Source organism: Ambystoma mexicanum, chromosome 1p, assembly GCF_040938575.1.
Source record: "Ambystoma mexicanum isolate Mex_15411 chromosome 1p, UKY_AmexF1_1, whole genome shotgun sequence".
Lineage (NCBI taxonomy): Eukaryota > Metazoa > Chordata > Amphibia > Caudata > Ambystomatidae > Ambystoma > Ambystoma mexicanum.
Window position 1 is genome coordinate 983,946,572 of NC_090921.1, and position 26,119 is coordinate 983,972,690.

A 26,119-nucleotide genomic window follows, 5' to 3' on the forward strand; every position below is an offset into this window, starting at 1 on the left:
AGCCACCGAGCGCACACATTGTCGCATGATAGGTTGAGTAGCTCATCAACACCGGGTGTTCTGCTTAGCATCCTGCTACTTGTGGACTACAGGTACCAGAAGAAAAAGACAATGCAAGGTCTACTCAATACCCGCCTGAGAACAGATTGAAGAGTCAGCTGCAATGATATGCCCAGGTGCTGCCTCTCAGCCGTGCAGGAGCAGACTCACGTGCCCAGAAAGACTCACGTATACAGGCTCAAACTCATATGTCTACCTACAGGCCCGTACACCCAGGCACATCCGTGTCTACCCACAAACAGACCTCCACGCCTAGTTGCATCCACACGTGCCTATGTGCAGCTTCAGCTGCCCAGGTTGCCTCGTGTGTCCGCCTCACGTTCCCAGATACTGCCTCACCGGCTGCAGAATGGCCCTCATTGGCGGTACAGCTGCAGCCTTACATGCTCATGTGCTGTCATGCTAGGGCCTGCACTGGCTCCATCGATGTACTGCACCTGGATCTTAGGTATAGCCTCCTGGGCCAGGTTTCAACAGCACGCAGGGTCTCCAAGTCCAGTCCCCAGCAGTCAAATCCACGTCGTGTTTTCAGGATACACTCACAAAATAAATGTGCATGCAGTCACTCCAAATGGGAGTTTCAAGAGTTATGGTTATCTCCATAAAAAAACAGCGATTGGTGCTCACCGACATACGCAGGGATTGCTGTTATTCTCCAAGCCTCCTGTGCCACCATATTAGGCTCTATGCCCCCAACATTTAACAAGTACATCCCCATAAACTCGAGCCCTGGCATCCAATGCCAGGTCCAGTCACCGTGTGCTAGATAACGCAGCATTTCTTTGAGTGGAGCCCTTATGTGCTCAGGTAAAGTCTTGCCCCAGCAGCCCCTTTCACTGTGATTAGTGTGAGTGATGTCAGAGAGATTGTGGCGGGCCACCAGTGCCCGTTGCTGCAGCACACAGCACCCATTGGCCTGTGGGTGACCTTCTCAATCCACCTGCTTCCGGCTTTCCCGGTGCTGATGGAGGCCTGGGGAGGTCGCGAGGAGCCACAAGAAGGCCTCTGCGTTTTTTTCCAGGTGTTGGGTAGAGTTAACAGCGCAATCCTGCTGCTCCCACTGCCCTACCCTTCTGCTGGCATCATGTCTGCCATCTTGTAGTGAAGGTTTGAGGAAATGTACCTGTGCCTTGTGTCCTCCCTAGATCCAAGAGCTGCTAAAAGGAAGCTACGAAGGATGCAGCTTGGTTGAGGGATTGCATAAAGTTACCTGCTGGCACTGCTGCCTCAGTGGCCAGTGGCGGTAGAGGCAGTGCCCCTGTTTACAAGGGGATTTACCAGTGTGGCAATACCGCCCACTGCACCCATCACAGGACATCCATGGATGTTGATGAGATTTGTTCAAAATCTGAAACTAGGTGAATCCTGATTTGTTGGATCAAGAGATGTGAGGCAAAATTGGTGCCTGGCGATGTGCCGCGGAGGCCCGTGACGGTCAGTAGGCCAAGTGATGTGGTCAGACGAGGCTTGGTTGTGAGGTGGAGTGCAGTGAGCTCCCTCAGTGTGTGATGTGAGGAAGCTTGTTGGTGATGTCAGGTGTGGCGTGGTTAGTAGATGGCGTCAGTTGAGGCATGACCGGCCGAAGGTGTGCAGTGAGGCTTCCTGAGTAGGTGATCTGAGGCTTGGTGTGAGGAGCTGTAACCAGTGTTATTGGTTTATACCAAGGTAATGGGCACGAGGCTAAGACTGGGGTGCATAAATAGTGTAAGAGATGATACCACCTGTTACAGTCCTCCCCCCAGGACTCTATTGCCGTTATATCACGGCTAAATCACAAAAACAGGTTAAAAGCAGGGTAAAACAAAAGGAAGTAGTTGGGGAAGGGGCTCCGAGCCTTGCTGTGAGCATTGTCCTGGTGAAATGTTGGGTCGCAAAGACACTGAGAACTGAGCTAAGCTAGAATGTTGTGAGCGAAACATCAAGCTTTGTAACAGTCGTTAAGGACCTCTTCCAGTCCACTGTTTACAATGGCTCATCAACATACCAATGTTATAATGAGGCATTCTAGTACTGGGCAGAGGGCTGTAACAGGTGTTATTAGCCCACAATCAAATAATGTGACAGAGGCAAAGCTTTCTTTCGTTAGGCCCTCAGCTGACCCATTGTTCACAATGACCTGCCAAAATTCCACTCGCATAATGAGTGGTTTAAAGCGAGGAACATGTAGCTCACCGGAGGCCATTTTGATTTCCCTCAACCAGCGCTTTGAGGCTGAACAGGTGTTAAAGTAAAACACGGGCAGTTGTTTGTTGGAACAAAGCCTAAAATATTAACTTGAGAAAATAAGAGAAGCCATCTTACTGGTTTACAAACCTGAAAATTAGACTCTGAAGCGATGGGTATGGTGAGGAAATATCAATCACTCTCAATAAATGAACAGACCCTGAGAACAAAACCGCAACATTGAGACTTAAGGCTCAGCCGAGAGTTCACCGGTACAATGGTTGATGTGAGCCGAGGAATCTTTACTGGGCTTTGGTGTTAGAAATATCCATAAGACCCTTTTTAAGACGGGCTGAGGACACTACTGATACAGGCCGGGCAGGGTTTCCTGGTCTTCCGTTTGAGGATTTATTGGTAATGTTAATCGACCAGGTCGAGCAATTGTTGGGTTAGCACAAAAAAAGGACGTTGAAGGTGAGGTTGGATCTGTGCAACAGCGGACACGTCATCAGGCTGAAACTGAGGACCTGGAAGAAATCGCATGCGAGTATGGTCCTTGTTTTAGACAGTTAAGGGCTTAGTCAAAGCATAAAAATACACAATATGCATACTCCCTGGAGTGGTACGGGTTAGGTTTTTCCCACTACTGTCACAGAGAGCCTTAAAGACCTGCTTGGGGAGCTCACGAGAGTGGGAACAATTGAATCAGCAGAGGCGATAGTGGTTGAGCCCAGTGGTCCAGATAAAAAAACCTATTCCAATGAACTAAGACTGTGTGCGGACCACACAGGTTTGAACATGGATATCACTGACAGCTCCCGCAAACCCAACATTCATGCGTAGGTCCTGATGATAAACGAAGACTGTATATTCACAAAATTAGGTATGTGCAAAACAAACCACCAAATAATTGTTTACCATGACACAAAAATGACTCACAGTACTAATCATTCCCTTTGGACACTACAGATACCAGGATGCCATTCGGTCACTTCTCATTTACTTCTTGGTTTTGGAGGATTATGTATCACATGATCCAAGAAGGCTGCACTCCATCTAGGTGATATCCTTTTATATGGGGAAGTGTCAAATGTGACACAACTTTATCACATGGACTACAAGGAGCAGGGATCAGACTGGGTAAATGGAAATGCAGGTTTTTTATAAATAGTGGAGTACTTGGAGTACACCGGCCCAGATCTGCAAAGGTAACAGGCGAAGCAAACTCATTTTATGACAGAACATACTGCAGGGGTGTACAGACCTAAAAAAAAAAAACATTAGGTAATGTCCCTTCCCCCTTGTCCTTCCCCTAAAATGTGTTTTTGATGATTTTGACTGTCTGACATTGAAGGAAAAATAAAGGCCTCTCGTCTCTAGAGCTGGGTTTCAGGAGGGGCTATGATGAAAGTAGGGATAAAATAGTGTTCCGGGGCCAGGGGTCTATTCTGGAGATCTGGCCCTGTTTACAGCCCAGAGTTGGGATTGTGTTAGTTACAATCCTAAGTGTGGTTCCCAGAATACGTCCCTCACGCGCAGTCCCACACCCTCTTACCTCTACCCTCATGCTCCTCTTCGTCTTCCCAGTGACAGGCCACTTGTCCAAGGCATGCTGCCATCCTCAAAGCCTTCCCCCTGCAGACTCTTTGAAGCCTTTTGGAAACCATAGTCTGATTCTTAGTCTCCCAAGGCCTGGGGTCATTACCTTGCTTGGCCATATTGTGATGTCATAAATGAAAACAACAAGGCTATGATGGCTGGTCCCTGGGGCTTCTTGTCGAGAGAACCCACTGTTTGGGCCTCCGGATGGTTCAATGCCACCAGTGAGAAGTTTTGTTTTTGTCCGTAGGACTCCAGATCTGGGAAGCCCGTTAGCTGGATATTTGGTCGCTGTAGGACGGAGAAGCTAGAGCTCTTGGTGGTCTTCAGGAATGGCAGAATACCAGACAGATGGACGCTGGGGGCAATGGGGAGGCAGGCAAAACCTCCAGCCCAAATGCAAGACTCACATGCTGGCTGGGGTGAAGAGTGTTCTGTACCACCCTCTACTGCCTACCATACGCCGCATGGAAGCTGACAGCATCAGCGGGAAACTCAGCGACGAGCACTCTCGGACCACCACCTGCTGCACAAAAGGTAATGTAGGCCATAGCGATTCATTAAACTGGAAGCGAAAGACAGGGGGAGCAAATGAGGGTCCCAAAAAATAGTATTGATCCAGTGAAAGAAGGAGAGAGAACAGAGAACTAGGGAGACTAGAGTTCTGGAAAGAGAGGGGAGGGGGATGGAAGACAGAATAGAAGGAATAGTGGAGAACCTGTAGAGCAGCCGGAGGGGAGCGCAAAATATGGGGCCAGGGGGACAGCAAGGAGGGTTAATGCATTGCAATGTAAAGCAAAACTGGTGTAGATTAGAGGAGGAGAAATCAGGAGTTGGTCGAGTACAGGTATTTGATGAGGTAGGAAAGGGGGCATGGGACAAGAAACAACAGCAGTACTGGTGTTAGAGGAGGGCAGTGGGAGGGCTATGCAAAACAGTTCTGAACAAGAACACACAATGCAGGGTTCGTGAGGGGAGCTAGGAGCTACCTGCTTGTAGCCTACAGGAGGCTGGAAAGCTACCCACCAACAGCTACCCAGCTCAACTGGTGCAGAACAAACACACCAAGGTGAATTTAACTGTGTGCGTTTGGGGCAATCTATAACTAATCATTAGGACACATTTATATAGCATTTACAGCACAATGGGTCATACATAATGGACACAATTAAATGTTTGCATCTTACGTGGAAGTTAGATTTGTGAAATGCTGTGTACTAGCGTCTCGTTACCCAGTCGTAGTTCCTTTTCACTGGATAATGCTGGATACCCAGAAGCTGCTTTTAGCGCCTGCTTATCTTTATTCCGGATCACTGGAATGGTTATGGGGCTGGAGACGATTAGGGACTGAGGGAAATGCATGGAAAGGGAGGGGTAACAATCTAGGAGGTTGTGGCGGGTATCATAGCTGTGCACTGGAATTCACAGGTGGCTGTTGCAGCAAGCATGGCTTAGCTGGAGCACTTGATCAAGTTGAAGGACTCATTGAATGGATGCAGTGAGAGTGCTGAATGCCCATTTGTCTCTGACTTGGGAATGAGGATCGCTTGGCCTGTAAGGGCCAATTTGTCATGTCACAAGGGCCCAGTGGCTTGAATTATGTAATGTTATGGTGATTTATACGGTGCACCGCTACCACCCAAGGGCAGTCTCCAGCTGATGAACACCTTCCCCTTACGCTGGGTGTGCAGTGGTTACTTCATTTCTGTAGTAAAGGGGACCTGTGGTATTTTTGGAGTATGGAATGTATCCCTTTGGCCAGGCTTTGAATAATGGGCTGCAGATGACAGGTAGACAGCTGTGGGGGTGGGGGGCATTGACTATAATGTGGTGTCTTCATTCGTTGGTGGTGACGGGTTGCTTATTGGGTGGCGAGGTGGGTCTCTGCTCAGAAGGGGGACTGTTAAGAGAACCCACTGGCCTGGTATTGGAGCATCTCTTGGCGGATGGGATAGCCTGCCCGCCACTACTCTGTCCTCGCTGATTGTGGTTTCTGTTTCCCCGCAGAGGATTTTGATCGTGCCGCCTTCACGTGCCTTGAGCCTCCCAAGCGACGCTTCGCCTCCCTGGTAAGTGACCTTCCCTGAGCATGGGTATTATTCACACAGCCCTGAAATCCAGGACAAAAGTCACATGTGTGGGTCCACTTGAGAAAGCATTGCACTCCCATTTTAAGATGTGATAATGCAATCTCTTTTACATTAATTTTTTATGGACCTTTACATGTATAACCACATCCTAATCCACAACAAACACTCCACATAGAGCAGCAGGGTAATTGGGTGATTGTGTGCTCTGCAAGGCATGCAGGGCTGTGTGCAGTGATGTCGTGACTCGCGGCATTATGAAGATCTTTTGAGGTGATTGTGTCTGTCACACCTCTTCCCTACCCCCCACAGAAGGGGAATTGCCATAGCATCCACTGTTGAGGGGCTTGCAGAACCAACATATGGTAATAGAGGGAAGGATGGTAATGTAGTCTCAAGAAGGGTCAAAGAAAACCTGGTGCCTAGCTGCAGACAGCAAGCATGTCCCTCTGAGAGACTGTCAAAGAGACAAGGTGAATTAAAACGCTCTCAAACCTGTGCCTCAATTGAAGGTGAACTGCAAACTAAGCACACACAGGGGTGGGGCTGCTCTCAATGCACACAAACAGTGATGTAATGGAGGTATACACGCATTTCGAAATCACGAAATCACATAGAACGGTAATGGAAGGACTTGTAAATTCATGACAAATAGTCAACTTTATTATTGCTTCCATTAACAAAACATTAATGTTGAGAAAAAACATTAGATAATAAGACAAGTGGGTCTCTGGGCAACTAGCTCAGCAGATTATACTTTATTAGTAATCCGATCACCAATATCACAATATAAAAGGTGCCAGAATTTAAAATCCACAAGATCAGCCACAGCAGAAGCAGGACAAGACATACAACTTTAACTAATGTTTCGCAATCCAGTCCAGTCAAGTTTTTAAATGTAGAGCTCCACAAACACACCGCAGATGTCACCATACTCAGCCTTACCCCCAACCTATCACACATCCTTTCTCCACCTTAGAGTTTTGGCAGCATTGACATAGATACCACCCAGTCTTCCACTTTTGGCTTTACCAGCATCCTTAGAATCTGTTTTTTGGCCACGGGAACAAATCTATCCAATTTCTGGTAAAGGCTCTCAATCTTGGGCAGGGGACCAGGGAAGCTTACAGTAATTCCAAAAGAAGTAAGCACCACACATTTTTTAACCTATTGTTATAAACCAACTTTTAATACATTTTAGGTGCAGGGGAGATGAAAATCAACCTTGGCATATGGATTTTGAAATAAATTGAAACAGAAATAGTTCCCAATTAGCGAACTTCCGTCCCCTGCACACTTTCAATGGCTGAATATACAAGCCAAATTGTTTGAAGTTTATCTTATCTTAGTTTACTCAAAGTGTTTTTTATATATGAAAATAAGTATTCAAAAACAGTATCAAACAATACAGTGTCAATAGTACATTACTAATTCTATATCAATTAATACACTTAATCCATAGGTTCTGATTTCATACACAATTTATTAATACAGATAAGGTGGCCCAACGTGTTTCGAGATAATTCTCTTCTTCAGGAGCGAGTAATGTATTCAAACTTTTAAATCTATTGAAAAAATCAAATATGAATTTCCATTACTAAAAGTATCCAAATATCATATAAACACTTATACATTTCAAGCGACAATTCATTACAGTTTCTAGATGAATATTACCCCATGACCATATGTACTGAAACAAAATCAACATATGTGTCCTTTTAATCTCAGCAAATCTCAAAAGAATGTTTTATTGATAATTGTCAACTTAATTTGATAGCCCTGACTTTTGATCCTAATTGATCAAGATTATATAGATTCAAAGATTCACCAGCCTTCTCTCAGCTCCATGTATGCATCTGCATGAATTCTCCTCATTAGATAGTAGGTTTATCTGATTTGGAGCAATAGCTTTCTTCTGCGCAATCCTAATAAGCTTTCTAACCTCTAATAATCATAATAACATTAGTGTTTAAACCCTAATCTTAGGGAATTATGTAAGGTTATAGGTATGCCAAAAATGTAGTCTCCACTCTTACCCTCTATGGGTTTGACACTGTGTCTTCAGTAAAGAAATAGGCACGTTGTTCAATGAGAAGATCTAGGTCTCCCGTGATCTTGTTCTTACAGATAGTTCATCAAGTCATATCTAAAAACAATATTTACAATGTATTGAAATGATTTGTAATTAGCCAGAAGTTGTGTACGTTAGAAAATCATTGAACGTAAGATGATGGCAAAGTGAGTAATCGCTGACTGGCTCGCATGCCAGGGAGCATTTACTTTTAAATGCGAGCGCGCGCTTGCCATGCATGTCCTGCATGGTTTAATTTCAATTGTGAACACTGCTCCACATCCATTGGATACGCTGCAAGCATGGCAGGCAGCATGTACCATGCATCCCAATGGGGCCGTCTGCTTTATGCTGGTTCACAAAACAGGCGGAAACCATAGGGCTCTGGATCTGCAGCATTTGCACCGGCATTACAATCCATGCCGGCGTTAAATCCATGCTCGGTAAATGCTAGGGAATTTGTTTGGCAGAGAGGAAGGGAGGCGGCAGAAACGGAAGTGCGTTCCACCCCCTTCTCACCGCCATACAAATGCTTGAAAATGAGCTGTGTGTGATGTTACTGGTCTGATGACCATTTTGTGTCCACGAATTTGGGTTTCATAAATATATTCATACATATAAAACTTAACATTAAAAAGAAAGCATACAATGAAAAACTAGCTTTAAACATACCAAATGCAATACATTACATAGAGACAAAGAAACTGCTAATCGTGCTGCACAGAGCAAAAAACAAGCTTTGCTTTCCTTTATACCAAAGAACCTGTTCATATTGGTAAATCCATGTATGTACCATAGTTGCCCACACATGGGGTTTGTATCTTTTTTTGGGATAGCTATAGGGTGACCAGATTTCCAAAAAGAAAAACCAGGACAACCAACAACATAAAAGAGGGACTACCCCTTTGCAGCCCACCAATTACCACCCTTCCCCCAACATGACTCCAGAACCACCACACTATCATATTTCCAGCACTTCTCCTTTCTATAAACTGTATATTATCTCGTTTGTGCGGTTTTGTCTGTGAATCTTGACATGTTAATTCAAGACAGGTGTTTGCTCTAATGGATATAACATGGCTTGCTGTACACTCGTTTCCAAGCCAGTCTCTGTGGCACAGTCAGTAAGTGTTGTGCCTTGCACCTGAAGGGTTGGGGGTTCGAGCCAAATCTCCCACTTCAAAATTCTGAAAGTGTTGGGGAAAAAAAAATCGCAATTTTAATTACAAATAAAAAAACTCCCGGGACCCCGGGACGGAGGGTGATTTCCACAGACTGTCCTGGGAAAACCGGGACGTCTGGTCACCCTAGATAGCTAGCACCATTATTTCAGAATGCATGATATTTTTCAGCCGTGCTGCTTCTACAGAAATAACTTTCGTTTTCAGTCAGTGCAGTTTCCCAGTGCTTGATGTTCATAGCAGTTATTTGTTTGACTGCAATACCAAAGAGGAGCACTAGATGGCAGTACATTCCTTATAACACTAGAGAGGCAAATACAGATTTTCCATACATTCGTTACAGAAAGTCATGATTCTATTAAAGACTCGGAGGCGAAAGATTATGCTTCACTTCTCTTTACTAAACTCGAGCAGCAAAAATTAAACCAAACATATCAATCATGAAAAACCAGAAAAACTACAATTCCAATAAAACCCAATATATTTGTAGTTCGTTTTTCATTGGTGATCAAAACACGTGACTTCTTCACACCAATCACCGCTACTTCTCCTCTATAATATGTCAGAAGTCCTTAGTCCTTCCTCTTTCCTTTGCTAATCCAACAACTTGCGCCCCAACCGGTAGACGACTTAATTTTCTCTGGCATTTCTTCACGGTGCCGCTCTCTGTTCCGTCCCTGAAACGAATAAAACTGTTACCGATCTCATCATGAACGGGTGGGCAATCGCAAACATTAACCAAATAAGAACATTATCGTTAACATTATCATCTTTCCAAACAAATATTACAACACATATGAATATCACATCATCCACTTACATCGCTGCGATTGAATTGGGTGGAATAATCTTTCGCCTCCGAGTCTTTAATAGAATCATGACTTTCTGTAACGAATGTATGGAAAATCTGTATTCTATGTCAAGACTCGGAGGCTCAGATTATGCTCGTTTAAAGCTTACTCACCACCAACGACGCTACTTGGTCCACAGGTCTAAAATAAAAATCTTTAAATGTTGTTTCATTAGACCAATCTGCAGCTTTTAAAATATCTTCTAAACGTGCTCCTGCCAAAAAAGCAGATGATGCCATAGCGCCTCGAGTGGAATGTGCCCCAAACTGACTCACATCTACACCTGCTTCTTCCATGCACCACCTAACCCATCTAGATAAAGTGGCCGACGTCACTGCCTTGAACGGTTTTCTAATAGCTATCAACAACTGATATTCCCCCGCAGGCCTCACTTTATTCGCTGCTTCTTCATACACTTTCAGGCATCTGACTGGACACAGTTTGGGCCTATCTGGGAAAGCCATGTACTCAACGGATTTAATGCTCGTCTTTGTTCTCTTTTCTATGTAAAATACTACTCCTAATGGGGAAAAAGATTTCCTGTTTACTTCCAAAGCTCTCACGTCAGATACCCTCTTACAAGAAATAAGGCATAGCAATGTGGTTAATTTAGCCCACAAAGCTTTTCTAGACAATAACTCGTTGTCTGGCCAAGCTTCGAACATTCTCAACACTATATTGACATCCCATAAGCGAGAATATCTAGGTGTAGGAGGTCTCATGCATTTAATACCTTTCATAAGCCTGCATACCAGAGGATGTTCACCTACTGGCTTACCCTCTATATATGTATGTCCTGCAGATATTGCTGATCTATAATTATTAATCGTTCTGTAGGCCTTCGCTTGTGCTGCTAGTGCTGCTAAGAAATTTACAACGTGTACTACATCTGTACGTAAGGGATCAACCTGTCTCTCCAAACACCAATTATCCCATCTAGTCCATGCCAGTCTATAAGCTTTCCCTGTAGCTGGAGCCCAGGATTCTCTGATAAATTCTTGAGCCGTGCCTGAAAGTCCCGGCTTAGCCCAATTTCTCCTGAAATCGCCCATGCTAATAGGCTCAGTTTCCCTGACTCGACCAACGGATGCAGCTCTCCAGCTGGATTTAGCACTATGTCCTCTCTGACCGGCAACCGAATCGGAGGTTCGAAAGACAACTCCAGCAGATCCGGAAACCAAGGCTGACCTCTCCAGTCTGGCGTTATCAGAATCAGTGTGGCTACTTGACGCCTGACTTGCGCTACTGTGCGCGCTATCATGGCGAAGGGGGGAAAGGCATACTCCTTTCCTGGACCCCAAACCTGCAGAAATGCATCTGTCGCTGCCGCTTCCGGATCTGGTCTCCAACTGAAGAATCTGGAGATTTTCTTGTTCAGCCTGGAGGCGAACAAATCCGTCCGGCACGGACCCCTGCGACGCATCAGCTCCTGAAACACTGAGTCGTGCAACTGCCAATCGCTGGAATCCCTCAGGTACCTCCAATTCCAATCTGCTACTTGATTGAGATCCCCCGGCAAGTGCTCTGCTCTCACGGTTATACCCTTCTGGAGACATATTTGCCAAAACTCCTTGGCCATCTCTGTCAGCCTCTGCGACTTTGTTCCGCCCAGCCGATTTATATATCTGACTGCTGAAACGTTGTCCATTTTCAACAGTATGGCGGCCTTGACTCCTTCCTGTGTCCAACACTGGACAGCGAAGGAGCCCGCTAGAAGTTCCAGGCAATTGATGTGGAGACCTAGCTCTTCGCTCGACCATCTCCCTCCTGTCGCTTGGTCTCCGCACCTGGCTCCCCATCCCCAACGACTGGCGTCAGATTCTATCACCAGGTCCGGGGATGAGCCAAATATCGCCCTGCCATTCCACGCTTCCATGTGATGGTACCACCATTCCAATTCCAGTTTCGCTTCTTGCGACAATTCCACTTTTTGTTCGTAAGATAGGCCTCTCCGAAGATGCTCTATCTTCAGTCTCTGCAACGCTCTGTAATGCAGCGGACCTGGGAATATCGCTTGAATCGATGATGACAGACGTCCTACCAGCCTCGCTATCTCCCTCAAAGAAACCTCTCGTCTTGTCATCATACACTTGATCTCTTTTTTCACTGAATTTACTTTGTCTAATGGAAGCTTGAGAACGCCTTGTGTCGTCTCTAAGCTGAACCCCAGAAATTCCATCTCCTGCGCTGGTTCTAGCTCCGATTTCTCCCAGTTCACTAGAAATCCCAGCTGCTGGAGCAATCCTGCAGTCATATGAACCTGTTGAACTAGCACTTCCCTGTCCTGACACATCAGACAGATATCGTCCAGATAAATAATCAACCTGATCCCCTGCTTCCTCAGGAATGCTACCACTGGCTTCAGCAATTTGGTGAAGCACCATGGTGCCGAAGCTAACCCGAATGGAAGGCATTTGAACTCCCATTTCCGTCCTTTCCATAGAAACTGTAGAAATCTCGTCTGCTCTGCCTGTATAGGAACCGTCAAGTATGCATCTCTGAGGTCTATTCGCGCCAACCAATCTCCATGTTGGAGAACATCCCTCAAAAGATGAATACCTTCCATTTTGAAATGTCTGTATACTAGAAAGTAGTTCAAAGCCCTCAGATTTATTACCGGTCTTACTTTGTTCTTTCTTTTTACTAGAAAGATATTGCTTACAAAACCTCTTGTGTCTCTTGAAGCCGGGCCCACTGCGTTCTTGAACCTGAGCAACTCTACCTCCTTGTCTAGAAGGCTCTCGTCTTCTCTGCTGAACTGAATCTGCCTCGGCAATTCTACCTGATATGGCTCTTGCCAAAACTCCAACTGAAAACCTCTCACGGTTTCTCTTATCCAAACATCTGAGGACAATTCTTCCCATTTCTCTACATGCAAACGCACCCTTCCTCCTACCGGAGGAATACTCACATGCGAACTTTGTGCGCATTCTGTATCTCTTACCTGAATTACTTTGATGCTGCTGTCTACTATTGCCTCTCCAGCCTCTACCCCTGCCTCTACCCCTGGAAGGGAAGAAGGGGTTGGATCGTCGGTCTTCCTGCTGCCAGGAAGTTCTGTCCCTGAAGGAGCCTCTGAATTGACCACGGCTGGACGAGCGGCCCTTTCCTCCTCCAGCCCTATCGAAAACCTTCCGGCCAAAGATTTTCTTCAACGAAGATTGAGCTCTATCTAGTGACACATAAGTACTGGCGAATTTTGCCATGTCCTTGATGAATGCGTCCCCGAACAGCTTGCCTTTTGCCGCCATAGCCTGTTCGGAAGCCGCCATTTCGCCCAGTCTGGAATCTAGCTTCATAAGGATGGATCTTCTCCTCTCAGTCGCCAACGCTGTATTGGCGTTCCCCAGTAGACAGAGGGTCCTCTGTGCCCAGCCTGCTACTACATCCGGATCTATGGGCTCTCCTTTCGTTTTCGCCTCTTCTGCCAATTGCCAGATTCTAGTAATTGGCCCTAGTAAGTCCAGCAGTTTATCCTGGCAGGCGCGCCAGGATCTATCAATGCCCTTCTTGACGTCCCTGCCGTACCTGCCCAGGAACGTGAGAATCCTGTCATCAATTTCAGGAGTTTCTGCCACTCCGTCTGGCACTCTAGGCCTTGGGCACTCTGCCCTCAATTTAGCTCTCGCTTGTTTACTTAGCGGTGCTCTCAAGCGTCGCCTAATGTATTCGGCGATCTTCTCTGGAGGGTCCCATTCATTGGACCGGGGATGCACTAGATCATCGGGATCGAACTCGTCCTTAATAGGATCCTCGCTTTCCCTCCTGCCCTTCTTGCTCTTCGGTGGGTTCTCGGCCTCTTCTGGGGAGGTTTGACACTCGGATGAGGTGTAGCCCTCAGATTTTGAACTGCTTCTGCAGTAATCATCGTCTGATTCGCTAGAAGTTGTGGCCCGCCTTGTGCGAGATCTCGCCTTCCTTTTCCCCGTAGCCTTGCGGGGTGAACCCGGGGGGGTCTGGGCGCTACGGTCCCTGCGGGTTGAATGCTTTCTTCCCCCTTTTCGCTTGCGTTGCCTGTCTTGCGACAACGCGGCCAGGCTCCTCAAAATGCCCCTGTCTTCTCGGGAGCTCCCGGCACTCTCCCATCTCTGGACTGCCTGACTCATGCGCAGCCCACTGACATGGGGGCCTTGAGAGTCGTCTGAATAATCGCTCATCTTCACACGGCTTGATAGCACTTATGTAGAGCTTATGCAGTTCACTTGGGCTGCCCCCGTCACAATTATAGTAATGATTGTAGCTAGGCGAGTCTCCACTACAGTTTTTCTTGGGGCTGTGCCCGTCAATCAGCTGCCACACTTTCTCGTACCTCTTCCCAGCGGACAGAATGAGGGTCGGTATTTTAAGCAGGTTGAAAAGATCCTTCAGTCAACCTGTTGCCTGCAGTATCATAAAGCGCCACTAGATGGCGCCCGTGGCCAACAAATCCTGCAGGAATCTTTGCACAACGCGAAGCAATTCCCTGCTCGTTAATCAGACTTCAAAGGCTGTAATTCTCAAAGCACCGTAACGCGGGTGTGTCAGCCGTGAGAACTCTCGCATACACAAGTTCGCAACGACGCCGGAACTCCCGTAGCGTCGCTGCGAACTTCCGTGTATGCCGAGTTTCAGCACGAAGAGAAACCGACGCCGGAACGAAAGGTCCCGTCGCGTCTAATCCCTGCGGATATATTCCGCCAAATCCCTCTCGCAGAGCGCTTAAGCGAACCTACGCGCGCGCACTGCTAATCCGTTAAACTACCTGTCACAGATTATACAATACCCATCCACATAGGAAAAATACATATAAAGGTACTTATCTCGGCTGCTCGAGCAGCAAAGAAAGAGGAAGGACTAAGGACTTCTGACATATTATAGAGGAGAAGTAGCGGTGATTGGTGTGAAGAAGTCACGTGTTTTGATCACCAATGAAAAACGAACTACAAATATATTGGGTTTTATTGGAATTGTAGTTTTTCTGGTTTTTCATGATTGATATGTTTGGTTTAATTTTTGCTGCTCGAGTTTAGTAAAGAGAAGTGAAGCATAATCTGAGCCTCCGAGTCTTGACATAGAATCAGACTCTGCAGAGCACCCTTTGTCAGCAGGGGACGCATCGCACACCGTTAACTATGATAGCAAGTTCCTTCCAGTATCATCGATGTCCAGCGCGCTTTTGTCCAGAGCAACGCCGAGATTACATTTTAGCATTTCCTTAATCGGCAACGTGTAACAGTGCCAGGTGAAACTAGCAGGGGCGGGGCCATTTCAAAGGTTTGCTTTGGGACACCATGCGTCAACCCAGGATCAAGCTTGCATGCCTGCTACATGGGACACTTTACAAATGCATGCTGTGCTTTGTATGCACTCCCAATGTCCTGCCCCATGCAGAGTGACGAAACACTCTCTTCGATATATCTTACTTGCAATGCACCAACTGTAATGATAGTAGTTAAGGAACATTATGCTCAGTAAGGTAAACTGATTTCGCTCTGTATCAATGTGTAGGGTGAAAAACAGGCCATAGACATAGATGTGGGACTACAGTAAACACAAATATATCAAGTGGTGAAGCCAGGATCTGGGTCCTGGTTCTATAGTTTACAGTTTAAACAGCACAGTAAAACCACAGCGTCTTCTGTTCCATCTTCAGTTTTAGGGCAGGCATACTATGCTTTCTGGGAAGGTGTCTTTCATGGACTGAACCAGGACTCGTGTCAGTAAAGCAGACTTGAATTGCGCAAACTATCAATATGGTGATATATAAGCAATTACAATAAAAAAAGATTGGCAAAAACAAATATGATTCCCACCTAAAAAAAAAGAAGAAAGGGGCGATTGTCTCCGAAAGGATTCAAGAAGGCGCAGAGGTATGTATATTAAACACAGATCTTAGCTGCAGTCTCTCAACCTCATACATGCCAACCCTCCCGATTTAGGCGGGAGACTCCCGATTTTTTCATTACAAACAGTGCTATTTGTTACTGTCTCCCGCCTAAAATAACAATAACCCCTATGCATTCCTACGGTGCTGAAATCTCCCTCTCAGGGGCTTCGGAATGTTGCCATGTCCGCAACCTGTAGAACTGCCTTTTAATGTGGCTTCCCTGTTATAAATCCAAATCCAGTGTCTATCACTCTCTCTCTTTCTCTCTCTCTCGCTGTCTCTCTCGGTCACGCTCTCTCTCTTTCTCTCTCTCTGTCTTTGTCTCTCCCTCTCTGTCTCTGTCTCTCTCTCTCTTTCTTTTTTTCTCTCTCTCTTCTTTCCCTACTGAAAACTAGTACACATTCTATCAGCCGTGTAGGAGTGGTAATACATATGTTCTAATAACCAAGTGACCACAGAGAGCCATTGAAACGCACATATTTGTAATTTTATTAACCCGTTTTGTTTTAGCGTGTCTACCATGCGCCATAGGTTTCATGTTACCCTCATTTTCAAGGGTGCCACCTGCTTTGGTCTCCTTTCCACTCTCCCACCGAGCCTCATGCCTTCTGGTGGAATGTTTACTTTCTTTGATGCCAACACCTCTTATGCCCCTACCAGAGCTGGACTGCATGCTGGAAAACGTCTTGGAGGAGGCATTGCAGATTAAGCCACTAAAGAAAAAGCAAATGGCTGACGGGGGTGCATAGGTGCATGAAGTGTAGGAAGCCACAGATGTTGAGCGGGAGACTGCTTTCAATACAGAACAGGGTCTATTGGGTTCCTTCAAAAGAGTTCCTCACCACACCTGGATACAGAAGATGTACAATGAACTGTGCAGCCAGAAGCAACATTTGCACATTCTAAGGAGAACTGTGCCTTTGATAAAGGGTCATGGGGAGCTGGCCGAAGAGATCAAGAAGCAGGGCGAAACACAGGGGTCAATATCCACCATCACATCAAGGAAGAGCCAGGACAGGAACTACTCCGTCCACCCCAGCGCCTTCAAGGATTACTGCCAGCACTCTTTGGGCTGCCTTCTCCCCCACCTACATTGTCCCTCAGCATGCCCCTTACTCACTACCGCACCCTGCCCACCTGCCATGTCTCCCAGACCCGCTTGCACCAATGCAACTTCCCCCACACTGCCAGCCTACCAGATATGGGCACAATGGTAACTCTGATTCCTCCTTGCACCCCCCCCCCACCCATCCTGGAAGCTGCCAGTGGTAGTGCATGACAGCCACCCATCCCTCAGCTCATGTCTCCCAGGAAGAAGAGCACAGGTGTCCATTTGCCTGGCTTGACCCATTGATCAAACATGCCTTATCCTGTAAGATGGTGTGTGTCAGTAAAGTCAAAGAGGCACACCTAGGTAGTCTTGATTGTGGTGATTCAGGGCAGAGTGACATCACCAAGGACGATGTTGCATTTGTTGATTCATGCTAATGGGCTCAGGCCAATGATCTCGTCTGGAAATCCTGAGATGTGGGTAGATTCTGGGGTTTCTGGGGTGTAGCAAGTTTGTGCGAAGGTCACACGTGTTGCTGCCTGCGCCTTGGCCTCCAGCTTGCTCCATGTTATCCCTATAGCACACCCTGACAGCTGCCTTCTGGGGCTGTACGATGCATCAGCACCATACCAAGTATGCGCAAAGTTTGCACTGTTTTGATGCTTGTATCTTTGCCTCCTGCTTTCTCCTCCTGTTACGCCTAAGCCACGCTCCCACGGCTGCCTTCGGGGGCTTCCGAGGTGTATCACAGCTACATCAAGTTTGCAAGAAGTTCACGCTGTGTTGCTGCCCGTATCTTTGCCTCCTGCTTCCTCCTCATGTTACGCCTACGCCACACTCCCGTGGCTGCCATCTGGGGCTTCTGAGGTGTGTCAGCGCTACATCAAGTTTGCAAGAAGTTTGCGCTGTGTTGCTGCCTGTATCATTGCCTCCTGCGTCCTCTTCCTGTTACGCCTACGCCACGGTCCCACAGCTGCCTTCAAGGGGCTTCTGAAGTGTGTCAACGCCACATCAAGTTTGCAAGAAGTTTGCGCTGTGTTGCTGCCTGTATCATTGCCTCTTGCGTCCTCTTCCTGTTACGCCTACGCCACGGTCCCACAGCTGCCTTCAAGGGGCTTCTGAAGTGTGTCAACGCCACATCAAGTTTGTGAGAAGTTTGCGCCATTTTGCTTTTTGGCTAACGGAGTGTGAGCTACGTCTCTGTGTGAGGGACTTATACGGTCATATAAGTTTTGAAATGTAAATGGAGCCCTAGACCTGAGGCATGACCTTTTCTGGCAATAGAAACGGACCTATGTACTAGTCTGTAACCAACTGTGAGGAACTAGAGAGCTGTGGAACACGGGTTTGCTGTGGTTTGTCCACATTGGTTGTATCTTTGGAGAAGCTGCCCAGCTCACACCATATACTCCTTTTGAACTCTTGATCAACCTTCAACTCTGTGGTAATATTTAGAGAGGATGGGGAGACGCCAGTCGGGCGTTCCTCAGTGCGCACAGGAGCGCAAGGTGCTAAAACTATTTGTAGAACACACGGCCTGTGCGCTGCATCGCGGACGGCCGGTTTATGTTTTCCTCATCTTTCTCTTGTATTTACTTTTTTCAGTTTTGTGCCCTTAACAGTATGTCAAAGAAGAAAGCTCCCTTTGCCCCACCTTCGATACCACCAAAAAGGAAGCAGGATTCCTCATTGACACCATTAATGATGGCAGTCACGCTAATCAATGAACTTGTGACTTTACTCCCTGATCTAAGTGAAGCTGGCCAAACACCCAAAGGAGGTACAGCAATGGATGCTAAAACCACTACATCATTAGTAAGAGCTCCTCTTATTACAAAGGAGATACCACCCCCCAATATGAATAACTACCCCGCCTTGCTGGCCAGGAGGCGGGTCAAAATGTCAAAGTAGTGGCTGCCACACGCTGTGTAGTCCACCCAGCAATAACTTTTGAGAACAAGTGTTCTATTATATCGAAGCTGGACACTGAAGAAGCCAAGGTAGACTGTGGGAGGAACTGTTAGCCTAGAGCTCAAATGTTGGCATTTCAGGCAATGTCATTATGGGGCCAATTGTTAATTCCCGAATATCAAATGAAGCTGCAGGTGTATGCACCGAGCTCTAAACTCTCATCTCTTTCATCCACCCAGACCGAGTATAATGGGGGATGTGTATGACATTTTGGCTTTTAGATTACAATTGCCATGTAACCGTACTCATCTGATAATTCATATTTATCTGAGACAAGAGACCAGTGCAATAGATACATTTGTAAAGGAACTATTATCTCTCTATGGCATGAGAATAATTAAAATTGTATTATTGTGATGGGAGATTTAAATCTACTGTATTGCAGAAAAATGTGGGGGGGAAAAACGGCACATGCGCTTTTACTGCGCGTTCGGCACACACGTGTCCCCCGCATCCAATGGAAGGGTTGCAGCACCGGGGAAAATAAACTAAAGAAAACAAATGAAAAAAGGACCCTGCGACGGAAGTCCCTACCCACTTCATGGGTAGGAGACTTACGTTGCAGGGAGACGGACGAGAGGAGGAACAGTTGGGAGTGAAGATAAGCAGCGAGAAGGAAAGGTAAATAGGGAGTGGGGGTCGCAGGTAGGGGGAAGGCAGCACAGTGAGATCCATGTGCTCACTGCGCGCCACCATTTTCGGATTCAACTTTTTCAGATTTGATTAAACAGGGCACGCAGTGATCACGTAGATCCAAATCTACATATCGAACCAAATAAAGCCCTTGATGAATTGATCAAATATGAAACATATGGAGAGATTCCAGCACTGGTAGTGCATCCGCCATGCTATGCTATAAAAACCCAGGACCGGTTGCTTCCCTCATGTTTTCCCGGGAGTTAAGGGCATGCAATGGTAGATGGGCTGAGGACTGTCCGGCATACCTATATTCAGAATCCACCAGAAATCCTCAGTGACAGATTATATCCTAGTGGATGTACTATGCTGGACATTTATATCAGGATTCAGGTTTTAGAACAGATAGAGCGTGACCATGACCCAATCTATTGTAAGCCAGCCTTCCCATTTAGGGGGCTAGCGTACTCTGGAGAAAGGGCTGCCAGCCAGATCATGGCTAAATTAAACAAAGAGCACGATGGAATCAATCCTGTATACTTTACCTCTACTCATGCTGGAATATTATGCCCAAACCACTGATGCTATTGATTAGATAGGCTTTAATGACAGCCTATATAGCCTTAAACGACCATTAGTTACAAAAGAGCATCCTAACACAACTAAAAACATTTTCTGTTGAAAAAAACGTGTGGTTTGATGATGATTGTAAATCAGTCAAAAGGGCCCTTCTTCATCCACTACCAACCCCCCAGAAAACTCAGATCAGGCTCAGCTCTCCTCCTCACTATTCCCCCTTACCACGCCACCAGAGTTGGTGGCTCGGCCTTCTCTATCCTAGCTGCCACCATCTGGGATACTCTTCCTCTGGACATCCGCCCCACCGAGAACTACCTTTCCTTCAAAAAAGTCCTCAAAACCTGGATATTTTCTGCACTTTCTTGAAACCTGTGCCTAACCTTCTAATTTCCAATCCGAGCAGAGCAACACTCAGCATCCGGCGGCGCCAGCCATTTTCAAGCCAGCCACTGACTTCTCAGTAGCTGGCAGCACCCTCCGTTATCGTGGCGGCCCCCGACCTCTCAGACTATCTAACACCAATCAAGACCCTGGTTTCACACAGCCCTTCATATCGTTACTCACACTGTAAAATGTCACAGGATTGATTGGCCACTGCATGTGGCTAGTATGGGGAAAACAGGCAAATCAAACTCAAAGTAGTTGTGATAGAATCACCACCATCGCACTTGGACAGATTGAGATAAACTGCAGGGAATTGTCATGGGAGGAACTGTGCCATGACCATGTCTCGCACCTGAAGGCAGGTGGGGGTTTCTTGCGCATTTATCCAAGAAGGCAATCAAGAACTAACACCGGAATCACACTGGAAGGATTTGAGGGGTGGTCGGGTATCACGCATGGATGAACTAAAGGATGGGCCACCCAGGGTCCAGGTAACAATTGAGAAGGTTCTGTAGGCACAAGATATCTGAGTAGATATGCTATCCACCTAGAAGAGCCTGTTAGTATAGACTGTGCTCCTCTAGTTGCAATTAGATGAAGCATAGTCTGTCGATGTCGCTAACCGTTTTATCGCAGATGCAAGAATCGCCAGAAGAAGCCAATACCTGATTGGGTGCACCCACAACAAATCACCACCGAATCTGCAAGGTACATACAACGCACCACTGCAGTGGACACTGGCCACAGGCATGAGTACCCATACACATCAGAATACAACAGGGACTATGACAAATTTGGTTGTGCTGGTTACATAATTCTCTGCCTACTTTCACCAGACTTTGCCTCAACACCTCTGACATCAGTATGCAGGAAAAATCTATGACAAATTCGGACACATGCCCACGTGCCTGACCTCATGGGTTGCTCTCTACTGGAACCTGGCCAGCCCTGCTAATCCTTATTTGTCCAAATGCACATATACATTCTAATCTTACTTCTTGACCTCCAACATTCTGGACTTCGGTACCCAATGGCATTCCCACCACCAGCACATTGAGACTATAATAATGGTGAAGGTGCTATACAAATGACAACTACAATGCAATACAAAGGGGAGGGTAGATACCCGTGCCAGACCTCTGAGACTTGAGTATAAAAAGCTAACCAAGACAGAAAAAGATGACTTAGATCTTAAAATGGCCTCGAAATCTGGCAATAAGAAATCATTTTGGCAACTTGTGTACAAGAGCACGTCACAAAGGGACAAAGAACATTCTAACAATATATCTGAACACCAACAAGCGGAATATAAGGAAGATTTATTTAAGCAATATGCCAGGGCGGCATATTGCTTAAATAAATAGCAGAGTTTCGGGACCGAAAAAAATAAAAAGAAACAACCAAGAAAATGGCCACGGGAAAGGGAAAACGGAGTCCGTTTTCCCTTTCCATGGCGTCCACTCCCAAAAAAAAGGAGCAGAAGGTAAGTGGGGGTGTGGGGGACAGGAGGGGAAGAAAAAAAGTAATAAAAAACGTACCTGCGTCCCCGGTGGGGAACAATGGAAGCCTCCAGCCACGTGGGTGGAGGCGTGGAGCGGGGATGGCCTGCTTCAAGCCTCCTCATTGGCCGAGGGGCTGCCACACCCCCGCCAAGGACAAGGCGGCTGGAGTCCCGGCTGAGAATCGAAGGATTCTCGGCTGGGTAACAACCCGGCGAGAGCCAATCAGAATGTGTGTTGCATTCTGCTTGACTCTCGCCAGGTACTAAATAGATTTATACAGCAAGAGCATAGATTCCCTCTCAAGAACTACTGGATTGGGGAAGAGTTCCCTCTCTGGGCTGCTTCCGTCCCAGGAAGGGAAAGAGCCAGGGCCTGATTTGAATTATGGCTCCTTTTTTAACACATTTCTTAATGAACTTCTATCAGTGGTAATGGCTCAACGTAGTTGGCAGGGGGCAATTTTAGTATGTATCTAGGGTGATTGTGAACTTCCTCAAAACTATCACCCAATTTCACTTTTAGACAGACTTGGGAAGGTTTTTAGTAAGTTAATTCAGCAGAGACTGGGGGATTGGTGTGAATTGCACAGGACACTTTCCTCCTAGCAAGCCAGCTTCAGAAAGGGTATTGCTACTATTGACCAAACCTTTAGATTATTACGAGTGTTACATAGATGTGTATTATTAAAGAGACAGCAGGGGTCATTACAAGTATGGCGGTAAGGGGTTAACGGCACCGATAAGGATGCCGGTGCCGTTAACCCCCTACCGCTGCATTCCCGAGGTCCCTTAGCGGGTCCGACTAAGGCCGGCTGGTTTTACCAGCCGCACTTAGCGGGAGCCACTAAGGGACCAGGGAGCTAATAACGGGCCTGCTATTTGCGGGCCGGTTATTAGCTCCTTCCCCATTCCCATTGAGCCCTATGGGGGCTTGAATGGGAAGGGGGAATGGTTTTCAGAATGGGGACTTACCGGGTCCTCCAAGGTTGGAATGACCTGGTAAGTCCCCATTGCGACTACCCGGACCCGAGTTTGGAGGCAGCCATGGCGCTAATAGCACCATGGCTACCTCCAAACTCGTAATGACCCCCTCTTTTTCTGGCGTTTGTAGACCTGCTACCAGCATTTGACCTTGCTCACGAGCTGAACTATGGCAGGCACTTGAGCAGAGGCCAATCCCTAGCGAGCTGATCGTTTTTGTTTGGCTGTTGTATTCTGATAATTATGCATCTGTGAAAGGAGGGCAATGGACAGGCCTCACTTCATCATTTGGTATTTGGATTGGCGTAAGACAAGGGTGCGTATTGGCCCCAATACGTTTTTCATTGTGTATAAATGGTCTGATAGATACTATCATGGGGCTCGAGGCAAATGCACCGAGAATGGGAGGCCACAAGGTGGCAGTCTTCCTTTCTAATGCTGCGAAGACTAGAGGCTTGAAATTGAATACTAAGAAAACTTAGCGATGGTGCTATTAGCGCCATGGCTGCCTCCAAACCCGGGTCCGGTCTCACTGAATGGGGACTTACCGGGTCATTCCGACCTTGGAGGACCCGGTAAGTCCCCATTCAGTAAACCATTCCCCATTCCCATTTGAGCCGCCATAGGACTCAATGGGAATGGGGAAGGCGCTAATTACGAGCCCGCAAATAGCGGGGCCGTTATTAGCGCCCTGGTCCCTTAGCGGGACCCGCTAAGGACATCTGGTCTGACCAGACGTCCTTTGCGGATCCCGCTAAGGGACCTCGAAATAGGGCGGTAAGCGTTTACCGGCATCCTTATCGGTGCCCGTAAACCCTTACCGCCCAACTCAGAATGACCCCCACGGATATGCTACCCACCAAGGATGAAGAGGTCCTCGCAGCCGGTGTTTAAAGGAGATGGGAAAATAATTGAAGGAATACACATTTACCTAGGGATTAGAATAATCATTTTATTAAGCTGGAATTCACAATTGGACAAGAGCATTAATACCATAGCATGTAGAGGACAGGTTGGCTTAGGGTTCTCAAAACAACATGGTGAGAGGATCATCTCTAGTGCCATAGAGGTCTATAGGGCCCAATCAGTGTCTGCCTCAGTTTATGTTGAGGAACTATGAGGGCCCAGCACATTCAATGCACTGGAAGTTAAAGAAAACAAGATTTTACATAGACAAGGATCGAACTGTGGTTCATGGGTATTAATGACACCATTAAACTTAAACCCCTTGTCTATTGGGTAAGAATCTGGAATTGTGAGTACTTTTCATCATATTGTCTAATCCTTAAGGACTTCTTAGAAACCCCAGTGCAAAAGAGTTGTTGTGGTTAAAATACATTAAAATCATGTTAACTATAATTCATGTTCCGGAATTGTGGGCCAGTCCATGCTGTTATGGTCTATGTTATGTTATGTTATTTAGCATTTATATAGCGCCTTATGTATCATTGGTATTATCTCAAAGCGCTGGTAGGTTGAACGCCCTTGCGAACCGTAGTTCAAGTCAGTTGAGAGAGAGATGGTCATAAGGTGCCTGGGTGCACCGGATATGTGTGAAGCTGGTGTGGCAGTTGCATGATAGCTGCTTCATAGCGGTAGGTGTGGTGGTTGGGAAGCCAGGTATATGTGTTCATTCTGGGGGGTTGACACCCAGACTGATTTCTGGCTGCATTAGGCCTGAGGAGAACGCTTAAACTGGCTGTGTGTGCTCAGCGTGCTGTGTTTAATTAGGATGATGAGGAGTATGTGGCGGGTGTTAGTATGAGAACAGCTACACCAAATGTGTCATAGAATAGTATTGCTGTGTTCTATTTGAGTGGTGGTGTATAGGAGAGAGTAAATGTGGTATTGTGATATGGTGGTTATGGTGGTGATATGGTGTTTCATTCACTCATCCGCACCATCCATTTCATCTGCTCCATCCACTCCATTCGCTCATCCACTCCATCCGTTCCATCCAACTCCATCCGTTCCGTCTACCCCATTCGTTCCGTCTACCCCATCCGTTCAGTCTACTCCTTTCGTTCCATCTTCTCCTTCCGTACTGTTCATTCCTTCCATTCCATTCACTCTTTTTGTCCCATCTACTCCTTCTGTTCCAACTAGTCCGTCTGTTCTATCCATTTCACCCATTCCATCCACTTCTTCTGTCCCATCCACTTCTTCCGCTCCGTTCACTTCATCTCTTGGGCCAAGTGCTAGTAGCAGTTTGGCTGCAGCATTTTGTGCTCTTTGTAGTTTAGTCAGGTGGTATGCTTGGACTCCGAGGTAGAGGGCGTTAGCATAGTCCAGTCTTGACATTACAATTGATTGGACTGCGGTGAGTCTGTTGGGAAAGGAGAGGTATGGAAAGATGCGCCTAAGAATTATGAGGTGGTAGAGGCAGGATTTAGAGACGTTGTTGACTTGGTGCGAGAGGGTAAGGTCAGAGTCGAGAGTGCATCCAAGGTTTTTTTACTGAGGATGAGGTTGTCGGGGAGTTGCCATGGATGACCTATGTGCCAAAGGTAATGCAAATGATACATATAAACAATGGGTTTGCCCCATGGTACTAGCACATGGTGTGGGTACTCATATTATAGTTAGTTATTTATTGCTTAAAGGTAATCCAGACTTTGAAAATGACCATAATCTGTAGGAGGTCCACGAGAGGAATCTTTTCTTGAGATTAAGAATTGGAATATTGCCTCTTCAAGCCTACATCTCAAATTGGGATAGAGGCCATTCTATAAAATGCCATTTCTGCACAGAGGAAGATGAGAGGTAGGTTCTTTGTACAGAATGGCAAGAGCAAGACGGCTGAAACTAATCTTTAAACAAAAAGGTATAAGGTCGAAGACGAAGTACACCTATGTAAAGTGGGCGAAAATGATTCCCACATAAAAAGAATTGCCTCTTACTTAGTAACGGCATGGGGAAAAAGAAATAGCTGCTAGCCTGCTAGCTAACATTCTTCCCTCGCCTCTAACCTGCCTCTGTCCCTCACTTGCTCTGCCTATACTCTAGCACTTCACCCATCACGGTCACATCCCAAGCACAGCTGACTGTACCGCCTACCTGCACTTAAAAATGTCCAATGTTCATTGTCCTTAATCTATGTATGTCTACATATGTATTGTCCCTGGTGACTGCTCCATT

The 26,119-nt window shown here is 46.5% G+C and overlaps 1 protein-coding gene across 3 annotated transcripts in view; it reads left to right on the forward strand.

The window, feature by feature from the left end:
- The window catches only part of SPMIP8 (sperm microtubule inner protein 8), a 292,584-nt gene that overhangs the window by 132,194 nt on the left and 134,271 nt on the right, over positions 1–26,119 (forward strand). For all 3 annotated transcript variants that reach the window (XM_069654425.1, XM_069654435.1, XM_069654417.1), the window contains exons 2-3: positions 4,073–4,359; positions 5,830–5,891. In XM_069654425.1, coding sequence (XP_069510526.1) covers positions 4,155–4,359; positions 5,830–5,891 — 267 coding nt within the window. In that variant the 5' untranslated portion in view covers positions 4,073–4,154. The remainder of the gene's footprint in view (positions 1–4,072; positions 4,360–5,829; positions 5,892–26,119) is intronic.